Source organism: Ochotona curzoniae, unplaced genomic scaffold (assembly GCF_017591425.1).
Source record: "Ochotona curzoniae isolate NIBS_2020 unplaced genomic scaffold, NIBS_Ocur_1.0 contig_2692, whole genome shotgun sequence".
Taxonomy (NCBI): domain Eukaryota; kingdom Metazoa; phylum Chordata; class Mammalia; order Lagomorpha; family Ochotonidae; genus Ochotona; species Ochotona curzoniae.
This window is the reverse complement of record NW_024465556.1, coordinates 17,442,834-17,457,707: the sequence shown is the minus strand read 5'-3', so window position 1 is coordinate 17,457,707 and position 14,874 is coordinate 17,442,834. Positions and strand designations below refer to the sequence as shown.

Genomic DNA, 14,874 nt, shown 5'->3' with positions numbered 1-14,874 from the left:
AAAAAAATACTGTCCATAATTCACTTTTAATTTGTTCCCTTATAAAATAGAAGGCTATTGTACTTCTCTGAATCTCTGATCATCACCTTCATTTTATATTTTGTAAAATGCTGTATTTCATGTCTGATAATCAGGATCCTTATAGGAAATGAAAAGATATTAGTAAAGGAACAACTAAGAAAATAATCATCAATAAAATAAGTATCAATTAATAAAACATTTAAAACATTAGACACTCGAACTGATTTTGCCAAAACCATTGCTATCTACTCTTTCTTTAAATCAGATATTATCATTTATGTTACACTATTTGGTATCAATCTCTCTTTTTTTTTTTCTTTTCTGTTTTACCAAAAAGGCATAAAATTGTGACTCTTTTTTCATGAGACTTTCTTGTCTCCTGAAAGCTGGGTGTCTGGCCGTCAGTTGGCAAGAGATAATTAGTCGGCCCTGAAGAGCAGCAGGTTTCTCCTGTCTGTTCTAGGATACACTCTGTTAACAAAATACTCATATGCTTGACCTGAAGCCCAAAGAAGTGGCCTTGCCACATAAGAACGACGTCTGGCAGTCTTCAAGTTGCTTTGTTGTCAATAGGGAACGTTGACTTTGCTTATATGTGTTTTGGTCTCAGCCTGCTGCGATGACTCAAGGCACTCAAGGAACAATTTACCCAGCTGCTAACTTCGATGCCATGAGAGATGCGGAAATTCTCCGTAAAGCAATGAAGGGATTTGGTAAGGAGAATGGGTTTTTTGTCTTTTTTTTTTTTTAATACGCTGAAGTGACTGATTCTCAAGTAAACCCAGCCTCTGTGGCAGCCTGGGTGTGCATGCCTTAGTCGGATGTGACACCCAGTGCTTTCTGTGTGAGCACTGTGACAGGTTGTCTTGAGGAACACTGAGCCCAGGCTGTCCTTACTCACTGAGTGGTTCTTCCAGGGACGGACGAGCAGGCCATTGTGGATGTGGTTGCCAACCGGTCCAACGATCAGAGACAAAAAATTAAAGCAGCTTTTAAAACCATGTATGGGAAGGTATGTTTTGTTTTCCTTTTGGGGGGCGAGTACCAGCAGGCTTGTGTAGATGTTTTATCAGAGCAGATTGGATGCAGTGTTTTTATTAGTGGTATAAGGGAAAGACAACTAGGTAGACCCTAGGAAGAATCAATTCACTATTTCTGTCGAAAACCTTTTTACTCTGCAATACTTATACTTCCATGTCAAGTATGTGATAGATGCTCAGTTAACAAGTAGATTATGACTACACAACCTTGATTCTCAGCTTCCTATTTATAATGGTATTCAAGTCTTACTACATATCCTTACTCTTGGTCTTTGGTACTGTCTTCTCCTCTCCCTGTCTGTAAACAGGTTATGTATAATGATTGTATGAACTACTTCCCTTTCTCTGCACACATGATAATCTTTTCTGGAACCGGCACTGTGGTGCACCAGATTAAACTGTTCCCCGCAATGCCAACATCTTCTATGGGCACTGTTTTGAGACCTGGCTGCTCCAATTCCAACGCAACTCCCAGCTAGAGTGTCTGGGAGAGCACCTGCCAGGGACACTGGAAGCTCCTGGCTTGGGCCTGGTGTAGCCCCAGACACTGTGGCCGTGTGGGAAGTGAAGTAGCAGATGGAAGATTCTTGGTCTGTCCCTTTCTCCCTGTAACTCTACTTTTCAGATAAATAAAACTTGAAAACAAAACAAAACATGATCTTTTCTACTTCCACATTTTGTTCATGATGTTCTTTTTTAGAACACGGTTTTTCTTTCTTTTTGTATGAAACAACTTCAGCATTTGGCTTAATATCAGCTACCCTTATGACGCTTCTCTCGCTGCCCTGGGCAAAATTATTAACTGCTTTTTCCTCTGGGTCTAATAGCACTTTTGTGAAACCTCTACTTGTCCCTCATCTCAGTTGCACCCCCGGGAGCTCACCTAGGACAAACCATGCCAATTTCTTCTTTGTATTTACAGCACCAATTTCTCCTGAACAAGAGCTGCTTAGTGACTGTGCAATGGTTGGCTAACAAATAATGTAGCAAAATTCTGTGGCTAAATGTACCATTAGTCCTCAGAAATAAGAGCAACAACTAGATAGATTGCTTTGTCATTGCAATAACAGTCCTGAAATTCTCCTAACATCCTTTGAGTCTGGCTTACTTTTCCCAAGATGGGGATAGTGGCCCAAAAGATCATCTCACCTTGTCTGTTCCACTCCGCCTTTCTCTATCTAGGTCAGATCTGCTATTTTAGTCTTAAGATAGGTTATTGTTACACAAACCCTGCCTTTCCTTAAGATTCAACTTCTCTCACAAAGGTACTTTCCATGTCATATGTTTCTTTCTTTGTGTTTAGCTTGTGTTACATTGCTTTGAATATTCTCACATGTTGCTTTTGTATTAAAACTGAATTCAGCCTTGCTTTTTTTTAAATTTCCAATCATTTCTTCTTCTGGCCTGTTATTATAAAATATTACTCTTATAGCCTGCTGTGCAGTCATTTTTTATTTCATTCTTCACATCGAGAAAAAAAAGGTATATTCACTTATCTGAAGGCAGAATTAGAGGAAGAAAGAGAGCTTCAGTCTGCTTGTTCATACCTCAGATGGGGTTGCAACTGACAGGGCTGAGCCAGGCTGAAGCCAGAAACGCCCACTTGGGTGTCAGAGGCCCAAGCACCTGGATCGTCTTTAGCTACATTCCCAAGCACATTAGCAGGGAGCTGGTTTGGGACGTGAGAAGTCAGAACTCAAACCTAAACTTACATGTGATGCTGTGACACAGGCAGTAGTTTAAAAGCTACTGTGTTGTAACAGCAGCCCCCATATTCTTTTTTTTTTTTTTTTTTACTTTACAGTTTAAAAAAAATTTTTTTATTTTTATAATCTTTGCATAGTTGATTAGGACACAAAGATTCAAGGGCTACAGGAAAGTGGGTAAGACTGTTTCCACATTAATATTATTTTTTTCTGTATCCAGAGTAAGGGAAGAGATAAAGGGAAAAGCCCCACCCAGCCTCCCACCAATCCCAGGTCCCTGACATGGAGCACGCTCTGAGGGTCCTGCTCATGCAGTTTTGATAGTTCAACAGTTCTGAATTGCTGCCATTCTCCAGGTGGTTCTGGAGTTTAACTTGACAGATTTAGCCCCCAGTGTCAACCTCTGACAGCTGATGCTGCAGCAAAGCCCAACTAACCCTCACCCACTGTAATTTATGCTTGTACCATATGCTTGTAGGAACAATCAGCCCAGCCTGACTTTTCCCTGATCTAGCTCACATGAGGCCCACATGTATTGTAGCCCTGCCTGGTCTGGTCTGCCCTTATCCAGCTCACATTCTCCAGTGGGAGTGGCTGTCCAGCAGGGGAGCCCTCCACATTCCCCCTACCGGCTTTGCCCCCTCCCTCCCTGGTTCTCACGTATGCTGGTAGGGTGCTTCTACCCAGTCTGGTATGGCCCACCTCACCTTGGCACATTCAAGGCAAGGACTTTAACCACTAAGCTCCTGCACCAGGCCCAGGTCATAATCTCTTTTAGAATTTTAAAAAAAAAAGAAAGAAAAAAACAGGATTTCTGGGTTCAGTCATGGGTTTCTCTCTCTGTTTCTCTCTTTTTCTCTCTTTTAATTCTGTAGGTGATTTTAATGCACAGGGTAGATATCCTGTGTCTGCTCTTGACTCATGCCTTTCTACTTCTCTTTGCCTGCTATTGTTTACCTTTTCAGGAGGTCTGGAATACCAGCTTTCCCAAAGCCCTCTAGTCAACCTCAGATTTGCTGTTATTTTTGTGCTGCTCATCTGGGGTTGGGCTGCAGCTTGCCTTGTACTATCTTATTTTAATATTTATCTTTCCAATTAAGATAATGACTATTTTGTAATTCTTCATGGAATCAAAACTGTTTTCTTATGCTGTGTTAATATCTGTGTATCAGCTTGTTAATTTGTTTATTTCATGTGTTTCTTGTCTTTGTACTTGGTACAGCAGAACCACAATAACAATTTCTTGTTTGTTGATAGAGTGAATAGAGTGGCTCTTTGAACTGAACAAACTCCACATGTACACATTGACTAATTTTTTAGTGTATAGTGTTCAGAAATTGAGGTTTTCATAAAAATAATTTTATATCATTTTCCATCTTTTCCTTCAAAGATTTAGATATCAACATTTGGAATGTCTATGACTTACCTTCCATTTTTAATTGAGCAGGATTTAATCAAAGATCTCAAGTCAGAGTTAAGTGGAAATATGGAAGAACTGATCCTTGCCTTGTTCATGCCACCTACATATTATGATGCCTGGAGTTTACGGAATGCCATGAAGGTATTGTGTTTTGTCCTATTTGAAATGTAAAGACCCATCAATAATGACTGTTCTGAATTTCTAGAAGTAATTGAATAAGCACCTTATCTCCCATCATCCAAAAATACTGAGCTTTTCCATCCCAGAGGACCAAGAAGTACTGGGTGGGGCAGTAAGATTCTCACTTTCTAAGTTATTGTTTTCAGTAATTCCCTTTTTGTTTCATTTAGGGAGCGGGCACTCAGGAACGTGTACTGATTGAGATTCTGTGTACAAGGACAAATCAGGAAATCCAAGAAATTGTCAGATGTTATCAGTCAGAGTTTGGACGAGACCTTGAAAAGGACATCAGAGCCGATACATCAGGGCATTTTGAGCGTTTGCTGGTGTCCATGTGCCAGGTGAGTACAGCACGTTTGTGTGTTGATGGGAGAGAACAAATTGTCCAATGCCAGTGAGCATTCTTGAATTCTCTTAATATTTCGCTGCCTTCAGTAGTGTCATCTTTAAGAGGAATCCTACAGTTTAATGTGTGGGTATCCTGGTTGTTACTCTTAAAATTTATTTCTTCAGATCTGAATTTTATAAGAAATTCAAAATTAACTTCTTTAAGGTTGTATCAAATTAGAAGCTAACTTGAGGTTGTGTGGCTGGGATGGCGATGAAAGTGTGCATTTAAGCTTAGCACTGTCCTGCCAGTTATGTTGGGCCATCAACTCTAGATATTCTGAACTGTCACAGAGGTGTTAGAGGAGGTGAGAATTATGTGAGGAGAGCCAGATATGCAGAAAAGTGTGCTAGAGTTCACAGTGTGATTAGCACCTTCCTTATCTGATTTCCCAGACGCACTGGAGATATGATAGAAAATGTCTCCATATGAAAACACGCTGGGAAGAAGAGAATGGAGTTTTGAAGGAGATGAGGCAAAAGAATATCATATCGATGAAATACTCAGTATTGGCTGTCCTGCTAATACACAAGGTTGAACTGTCTCAAAAGACTTCAAACTAGAGAGGAATACTTAAGAACTGAAGGAGGCATAAATAAAACGTGTTAAAGTGAGTGGCTGTGGAAATGAGCAAAGAAATCAAATGGGTTGAAGGATATTGAATTTGCCTACATGCTGTTAAGAGAGCAGGGCATTGGTGCCCATGCAGCAGTGGCGTAGTGGGTTAATCCTTTACCTGCAGCACCAGCATCCCTTATGGGCTCCAGTTCTGGTCATGGCTGCTCTAATTCTGATCCAGTTCCCTACTGTTGTGCTTGGGAGAGCAGTGAAGACTGACCCAAGTGCCTGGGGCACTGTACCCATGTGGGAGTCCCAGAAAAAGTTCCAGGCTTCTAGCTTTGGACTGGCCTAGCTGCTGCCATTGCAGCCATTTAGTGAGTAAACCAGTAAACCAGTGGCTGGACGATCTCCCTGTCCTCTGTAAATCTGCCTTTCAAATAGAAATAAATAATTTTTGAACAGCATTTAAAAAAGCTTATATAAAGTGATGGTTGTTTGTAGGATTCAGGCAGGGCCCATTACCAGGTTTTGAGAGAGAAATAGTTTTCTAGGCAAATGGAATGTATTATGTGAGTGAATCCCAAGGTAATCGACTAGGAAGATTTTCCTGTGCACCTTTGCCTGTTGTGCTGTGTGTAGTCACCCATTGGCAGTATTCCTTTATGTATTCAGTGCACCAGATGCTCTTTTCCATCTTTAAGGAGCATCTTTGTTATTTTTTTAAAAGATTAATTTGGGGGCCTAGAGTGGAAGCCTAGTGGCAAAAGTCCTTGTCTTTCATGTACTGGGATCCCATATGGGTGCTAGTTCATGTCCAGGTGGCCCCACTTCCCATTTAGCTTCCTGCTTGTGGCCTGGAAAAGCGGTTGAAGATAGCCCAAATTCTTGGGACCCTGCACCCAGTTGGGAGGCCCAGAAGAAGCTCCTGGCTCCTGGCTTCAGATCGGCTTAGCTCTAGCCATTGCGGCCATTTGGAGAGTGAACCAGTGGACGGAAGATTTTTCCCTGTCTCTCCTTCTCTCTGTATATCTGGCTTTCTAATTTAAAAAAAAAATTATTTTTTACTTGAAAGTCAGTTAAACAAGAGAGACAGAGATCTATCCACTGGCCCCAAATGGTCACAATGGCTAGAGCTGATCTGACTTGAAATTGAAAGCCAAGAGCCTCTTCCAGGTCTCCCATGTGAGTGCAGGGGCCCAAGGACTCGAGCCATTCTCTGCTGTTCTCCCAGGCCACAAGCAAGGCACCAGATGGCAAGTGAAACACCTGGAACATGAACCAGTACCCTTTTGGGATGCTGACGCTTGCGTGCAGAGGATTAGCCAGTTTAACCATCATGCAGACCCCAAGGGAACATGTTTGTATTTGTTCTTTGGGTTCCAAGACTCCAGAGGGGAAGCCTTTTGTGTGTATAGGTTCCTGTTTCTATTTTTGAGAGAAACCAAATATCAGTGTAATCTTACACTGCTGATCATTCCCTTTCTCCAACCCCAGGGAAGAGGTCAGTATACAAATTGGCACAGTGCAGCAAAACTTAGTTATTTATGGCTTCTATAAAAGCTCATGTGTCTCTCTTGGGATTGAGGAGGGGAGGCAGAGCGAGACAGGGACACAGACAAATATATCCTGTTTGCTGGTTCTTTTCCCAGTTGCCTACTGCAGCCAGAGACTTGGCTGGGCCAAAGCCAGGAACTGGGAACTTAATCCAGGTCTACGACATGGATGACAGAAGCTGTGCGCCTCTCAGTGTCTGCCTTACTGGGAAGCTAAAGCTGTGGCCAAAACTGGTGCTGGGTACCCCAGATACTCCAGGGTGAAATATGGGCCTCTTTAGGGGCCCCCATCCCTTGAGGCTGGGGGAGAAATTGGTAATAACTTGAATTCTATCCTGTTTGCTGCCTTTCTCTTTCTCAGGGCAATCGAGATGAGAACCAGACTGTAAATTACCAGATGGCTCAGGAGGATGCACAGCGGCTCTATCAAGCTGGGGAGGGGAAGCTAGGGACAGACGAATCCTGCTTTAACATGGTCCTCGCCACGAGAAGCTTTCCTCAGCTCAATGCCACCATGGAGGCTTATGCCAGGGTAGGAGCTTTTCTTTGTAAGACTTGTCTTCTGTTATAAGACACGAACATATTTAACCCTGTGATTTTTGTTTGCAGATGGCTAATCGAGATTTGTTAGCGAGCGTGGGCAGTGAATTTTCTGGATACATTGAAAGTGGCTTGAAGACCATCTGTAAGACACTTGAGTTTTTTGCTCAATTTTGTTTATAAGTGAATGGGGGCTTTGAAAGCTTCCCAAGTATGTTTTTGGGCAGAAGCTGAGCTCATTCTATATTTTTATGTATAGTTTCCTACAAATGGTTAATGTAATCGAATAGGTTTGTTTCAGGATTAGTTGTTGTTCATTTACACGCCTTTTTTGAGGATTACGCAAGATTATAGACTATAGCATTTCTTGTACGGAGAATGAAAAAGTCCTAAGGAACTGCTAGTGACTCTAGAAAACACAATTTTGAGTTTCTGCAAAACACACTTTTTTAGTACTCAATGCAGTGAAACCCCTTACTCTTTTGCAATTAACTAATCAGTTTTTGGTGGTCTGTTAGAAGTCTAGCAGAACAGAAATTTCATTCCCATGAATCATAAAGAGAAACACTTTCATTCTCTTGAATCATGTAGGATGAAAGTAACACATTCATACCAGTGGCAGGTTTTACAAATATTAGGGTACTTCAGAAAGTTTGTGGACAAATGAAATGAAAAGGTAATCTCATTCTGCTCCAAAAGATTTTGAAATCCATGCACGTGAGGAGTCTGCAGAAAGTTCATGGAAATACATGTCATGAAAAAGCTATGCGTGGCTTTCAACACTTTTTTTTTGTAGTAAAATAAATTACTTTTTATTCCTTTTTTTTTTTTTCATGCTTTTCTCTCTTGAGAAAGAACTCTCATCCACTGGTTCACTATCTACAGGCCCACAGAGCTAGCCAAGAGGCATGAACTAAATCCACATCTCCCACATGGATGGTAGAGATCCAACTGCTGTTAGTAAGAACCAGGCACTGTGAGTGCAGCTAGGACTCGAACCCCAGCACTCCAGCTTGGTTACTAGCATCCCAGCTGGCACCTTAATTGCTACATCAGATATGCCATTAACTTGTCTTTTAATTCAGACTTTCATGAACTGTTTGAAGTGCTTAACCTTCTGCAGGAGATTTTACTAGGTAAATTTTTCCAAAGAGAAAAACCTCTCAAACCTCTGAGCATCATTTTTTAAAAAGATTTATTTATTTTTGTTGGAAAAGCAAATACATAGAGAGGAGGAGAGACAGAGAGGAAGATCTTCCCAAGTGAGTGCAGCGGCCGGTGCTGTGCCAATCTGGAGCCAGGAGCCAGGAAATTCCTCTGGGTTTCCTACACGGGTGCAGGGTCCCAAAGCTTTAGGCCGTCTTTGACTGCTTTCCCAGGCCAATGCGCAGGGAGCTGGAAGGGAAGTGGAGCTGCTGGGATTAGACCCTGCACCCATCTGGGATCCTGGCACTTTCAAGGAGAGGACCTTAAGCGCTACGCAGTTGCGCCCGGCCCCATAAAATAGTCTTGACTTCTAGAATTCAGGATTTCGTCCTTAATAAGATATTGGTGAGCGCTGTGGCCATGGCTTTTCACACTGTAAGTGGTAAAACAAAGACTCTTGCTCACTGCATCAATGGAGCAGGTAAGATTTGTTACCCCTTCCCTCCTTCCCCCCTCCCCCCCAAAATCTGGAGTAGAAGGCTGCCTGTCTGATGCAGCTGGAAAGACAGTGAGACAGTCGAGACTAGCGGGAGGCTATTTGCAGCAAACCTCAGTTTTCTGAGGAGCATTCTGAAGACAATCAGACACAGGCTGGCAGCAGTCAAAGCGGCCCGGGGTAACTGCAGCATCCCTGCCTTGCAGTGAAGTGCGCGCAGAACCGGCCCGCCTTCTTCGCTGAGAGGCTGTACCACGCCATGAAAGGGGCCGGCACCGACGACTCCACCCTCGTCAGGATCGTGGTCACCCGGAGTGAGGTGAGGAGAGGCCTGCTCTTTTTGGCTGCTTGCTTCTGGATGTAGATTTCTTAAACTGCCCTCAGCAGGCTGTCTGCCCTTGAGGAATGATGTTAAGGAGAGCGCCCTCTGCCGCAGCAGCGACACACAGAGACCACGCCTGGAGGTGCTCCTCCCTGGAGAGGGACTGTGGAAAGCACTAGTGCAAGAGGAGACGACTCTTGTCGTTCAGTTTGCACTGCGTAAAATTGAATGAAAGGCTTATTAGATCATCCTGAAATTCTGTGTCCTATTCTGGTTTGTGTTGTTTTCAGAAGTCAGTGCACTGTTTTACGTCCCCACAAGCAGCGTACCTGTGTTCCCATCTCTTGACATCCTCACCAACATTTTGTGTGTTCTTTGTTTTTGATCTACGTCCTATCAGTTTTTGAAGTGATTAGTATTTTGACGGGTAATAGACAAAACATTACCAGCTTTCTCTGCGATTTCACAGAGCAGTGAGCCGCCTCTTCCCTGAGGGTGTACCTGCTCCCTATCAAATGTCAGTCACTGATTATTGCTTTTGTCCTCCCTTTAACATACTATCATTATTATTTAAAGATTTATTCATTTTGAACAGCAAAGAAGATGCGAGAGAGCCGGAGGGACAGAGATAGCTCTCCCATCATTGGTTCAGTCTCCACATGCCCTCAAGGACTGGGCCTGGGCCACGCTGAAGCCAGAAACCTGAAGCTCCATTTGAGCCTCCCATGTGGGAGGCAAGACCCAAGTATTTGGGTCATCTTCCACTGCTCTCCCGGTCACATTGGCAAGCAGCTGGATCAGACAGGAGTTAGAGCAGCCAGGACTTAAACTAGCCCTCCTATGGCATGTTGGCATTAGAGGTAGTGGCCTGACTCACTCTGCCACTGCACCAGCCCCTCATCATTATTTAAAAAATAATTGTAATACATGCCAGTTACCTTTGAACATTTTTGTCTAACATCAGAAATGTCATTCCTCACACAGATCGATCTTGTACAGATAAAACAGATGTTCACGCAGATGTATCAAAAGACTCTGGGCACTGCGATTGCTGGTGACACGAGTGGAGATTACCGGAAGTTGCTTCTGGCCATTGTTGGCCAGTAGGCGGGACAAAACCAGGACAGAGCTGCATGGAGCAATACCTGCTGTCACCTAACCAAAAGAGCTTTTCACCCAGGACTGCGGTGGGATGGTGTGCTTGATGTGCACATGGCATTGCCTTAATTTGAATGTTGTTTCCTTTATGTATAATCATCATAAGCCATAACATGGAATAGAATTTTTGTAACGTTAAGTCTTGATTCTTGCTGCTGTCACTACAGTTAAGGTGTTAAAATGAATAAAATCACAGCAATATAATCCCTTGTTAAATAATTGAGTAATTTTTACAAAGGTTGCTCATCACCTTTACCTTGTTAGTGCAAAACACAAGGAAAAGGCGCTGTTAAAAAGAAACACTGATCTGGACTCCAGCCGGCTGGGTTTGAAAACATGATTGCCAGTTCAGCAGTGGGAGGGGAATGAAGTGCCCGTAACAGCTTCCAGCCTATGATGACTGGTTATCTATCATTTTTTTAAACATATGAACCTAGGTCTATGTTGTACTTTATTTAAAAGTTAAAAAATTTTAAAGCAGTGTGAAGTTTGCCCAGATAAACAGGAGCAGTTCATCTGAAACTTGAGCAGACCGTAAGCTATTTGGAGATTACAGACCCTTGCTGGTGTCCTTGTGACTCTGGTGTTCAATCCCGAAGCTGACTTTATTGTGATTTCCTGGGGTGTGGTAGTAACCCCCCAGTGAACACTGTGTGGTACTGTGTGAGCTGTGCAGGCAACAGCATTCTAAACGAATGAGATTCCAGTATAAAGTGTTATGTATATTATTTGGTTACCCAAGTGCTCTTAACTGGCTTTCAGGAGCTGAATAAGAATCTTGTTGTCTCCTCCCTCTTTATCAACCCTAATCTTAAAAATCTGGGTGGGCATCTGGTTATTTCTATACTCCATATAGATTCCACAGGACATGGGAGAAGCAACAACCATCTTATGTGTTAAATGTCAAAGGGGAGAAATAATTACCTCTTGGTGGTGGCATAGCAAGATAATCTTTTGCCTGTAATGCCGGTATCCCATATGGGTGTCGGTTAGTATCCTGGCTGCTCCACTTCCCAATCCGGCTCCCTCTTGTAGCTTGGCAAAGCAGTGGAGCAAGGCTCAGGTCCTGGGACCCTTCCCCTGTGTAACAGGCCCAGAGGAAGCTCCTGGCTTTGGATTGGCTCCAGCTATTGCAGCCATTTAGAGAGTGAGCCAGGGGATGGAGGATTTCTCTCTTTGCTCTGTCACTCTGCCTTTCTAATAAAAAAAAATTTTTTTTAAGTTTTAAATGTATTTCCACTTCATCTGAAAGTCATACAGCCAGACAGGTCTTCCATCCATTGGTTTACTCCCCAGATATCCCCGACTGCTAGGACTCTGAATCTCCTGTGTGTGTCCAGCCCCACTCTGAGCTGCCTGCCAGGGTACACAGGAGCAGGAATCTGCATTGGACACACAGACTTGAACCAAGCCCTCCAGTGCAGGATGCAGGCGTCCAAGTTCTGTCCTCATTGCTGTGCCAAATGCTCACTCTGAAAAGTGACCTTGAATCTTTAGGTAAACTTCTATCTTCTCTTCTGAGTTCTTTTCAGAACTCTGTTGCTCTTTATGAGCTATTCCTACTTATGAAGGGCTTGATGTGATTGCTGCCTTGTTATATAATAAAGACTTTTAATGCCATTGCTTTATGGCCTCAAGTCTCTTATTTTTCTGTTATTTTCTCCAAATTACATGTAGGTGTCAGCTGCCATTTTGATTACACAACCATGATGTATTACTTTAAACTGGCATATGTGTATAGTATGTATAAAAATCTTCAAAATATTAATTTTGCTAATTTATAAAACTGCATTGTAGAAAACCAGTCACATTAAATATGATCAGCAAAGATCCCACAGAAGACAGCTTTCATTATATGGGAACTGGTTCAATCTGGTCCCATGGTTTTACATAAATAAAGAAAAAAATTATAAATCTTAAAAGATTTTGCACAAAACTCTGCCTTCCAAAATCCTATGAAGTCCATAGGTTGGCTATTGTTGGGAGTGTGTCAAAGCTGCTACTGAATTAAAAATCAGGCCTTCTACACCCCAGGGACACAGAACAACTGTTAATAGACAGTTCTTGCTTTCAGTCACCTCAGAGCCTAGTAGGGAGTAGTTAGTAGGAAGTAGCACCACCTTAAGGTTTCAAAGCGAATACTAAGTAGAGCAACAGCACGAGTAATTTCTGGAACAGTTCTCTGTGCGTGACTTCACTCTAACCTGCCTGGCGATGCAGGAAAAGCATTGTCATACAAAGTGGTGGGGCTTAGTACAAATTCACCCCTAACCCTTACTTGGAGAGAAGAACCGAGATGCCTTACTCAAAGGGGCCATCATTCTGTGCAATTGGAGAAGATGATCCAGACATGACGCCTTATTCTAAACACTGCAGTGTTTGCCCTAAAATGGACAATCACCTAAATAACATCAAACAGCCTTCCATAGTAGCAAATCTTACTGCCACCCAGTGCACAGAACCTGTTAACAGTGTGGCAACCCAGCAGTGTCCTCTGGTTCCCAAAGCTACAGTGGAATCCACATTGCATTTAGATGTCATCTATCTTTAATCTCCTTGAACCTGGAACAGTTTACTGGCTTTTGTGTCTGACGGTGTAGGAACACAGGGCTGGTATTGTCTAGGATGTTTGCTGTCCCCAGAGTGTCTGAGTGGGAGCTACCCCACAGTGCTCTCCAAAAGGCTGATGGTGTTAACCACACTTCCCAGGTCACACTGTTCACTGTTATCCCTTGGTCCATGGGGAGGAATTCCCAAATTATATCATCAATAGCATATTGCTATTCCAACGCTTGAATGTTCTGTTTTGAGTGGATTAACACTTTGGGTTAACATTGACTCAAAAGTGTTTCCTGAGGGCCTGACTGAATAGCCTAGTCGCTAAATCCTTGCACTGTGTCAGGCTGTTCCACTTCCCATCCAGCTCCCTGCTTGTGGCCTGGGAGAGGAGTAGAGGATGGCTCAGGTCCTGGGGTCCTTGGGTCCTTGGGTCCCTGCACCCACGTGGGAGAACTGGAAGAAGTTCCTGACTTTGGATAACCAACATTGTGAGGCCCTTAAAAATACACTGTCACGTTGTCATTTTTCGCTTAATTATTCTTTAAATTCCTTTATCAAAGGGGTTTTATTAAAGGCTCTTTTCTATACATACATTTTCTAGTTGGTCTTTTCTCCTCCTGATCATGGAGGAATTCACACAAATACGAGTAAATTCACAATCGAACCGCAGGAAAACGGACTTCAGGGAGAGCAGCTGCCCCCAGCGTTGGGGCGGCGGCTCTCGCGCCGTTTCCAGGGCGCTGGCGAGTCTCGCCTCAAGCTCGCGGTGACTGTGGAGAGTAAGTTCTCGCGAGAGTCCGTGAGTTGCCATAGATACGAAAAACTTAACTGCGGCCGCCGTGGGTAAGACAGTTTATCCCTCCTCAAAAACTCCGGTCTTCCTGGCCTCCCCCACCTCAGCCCCGCGGCCCCACCGCACCCCGTCACCCCGACACCCCGACACCCCGACACCCCGACACCCCGACACCAGGCGGGGGACCAGGTCCCACCGAAGGCCCCTCAGCCCGCCTCTGGCTCTCCTGTCAGCGCGGGGCTTGTCACCCTGAGGCCAGCGTGAGCATCTTTGGGGTTCTGCCCGGCAGCCCTCCGACGGAGTTTTGAACTCCCAAATACTGTAAATAAGACAGCTTTTGGTAAAAGACCACAGAAATATAAAGTGTTGCTGGCGTTCGAAGGTGAGGCGTTACGTGCTCCTGACCGGGAAACCTCCTAGACAAGGAGGCATTTGAAGTGGGTCAGTAGCGTTCCTCTTGTCAGGATGGGTTTGCGGGGGAAGGAGGAGGAATTGCAAGAGGAAGAACTAATGCTGACGTGTCACATCGACTAGGTGTTGAAATCTTAAATAACGACTAGGTAGGAGCTCGGGTCGGGTGATGGGGCAAGGCTGTTCAAGTTTCTGAGGATGTTGAATGGAACGTTAGTGAACTTTGTACGTTGTTACAGCATTTACCAGCTTCTCCTTCCAGTCTCCTCTCCTCTCTGTTCCCACTCTGTACTCTAAGCCCACTGAGCTGCTTGGCTTGCCTCCCAGCACTCTCTTCCCCACAGCCTTTTGCACTCTCCCTTTTGCCATGATTCCCTTTTGTCTGTTGTATTAGCTCCAGGTCACCTCCCAGAAGTGGTGCCCATGTGGGTTATCAGTGCCATAGGCAGATGTTTAGCTCATTGTGTCACAGCACCAGCTTGCAAGGAACAATTGTGATAGAAGTAGAGTGGATTAGAATTAAGAAACTGGAGTTGGCAGGACAGAAGGCATTTGTTAGAGTACAGCAGAAGGGTAGCAA

At 43.7% G+C, this 14,874-nt stretch overlaps 1 protein-coding gene across 2 annotated transcripts in view; it reads left to right on the top strand.

Annotated features, from left to right (window-relative positions):
* The window catches only part of ANXA7 (annexin A7), a 31,297-nt gene extending 19,146 nt beyond the window's left edge, over positions 1-12,151 (top strand). For both annotated transcript variants that reach the window (XM_040975943.1, XM_040975944.1), the window contains 8 exons: positions 632-734; positions 939-1,033; positions 4,215-4,328; positions 4,538-4,708; positions 7,231-7,401; positions 7,479-7,554; positions 9,258-9,370; positions 10,358-12,151. In XM_040975943.1, the coding sequence (XP_040831877.1) occupies positions 632-734; positions 939-1,033; positions 4,215-4,328; positions 4,538-4,708; positions 7,231-7,401; positions 7,479-7,554; positions 9,258-9,370; positions 10,358-10,480 (966 nt within the window). In that variant the 3' untranslated portion in view covers positions 10,481-12,151. The remainder of the gene's footprint in view (positions 1-631; positions 735-938; positions 1,034-4,214; positions 4,329-4,537; positions 4,709-7,230; positions 7,402-7,478; positions 7,555-9,257; positions 9,371-10,357) is intronic.
* Positions 12,152-14,874: the final 2,723 nt, after the last annotated feature.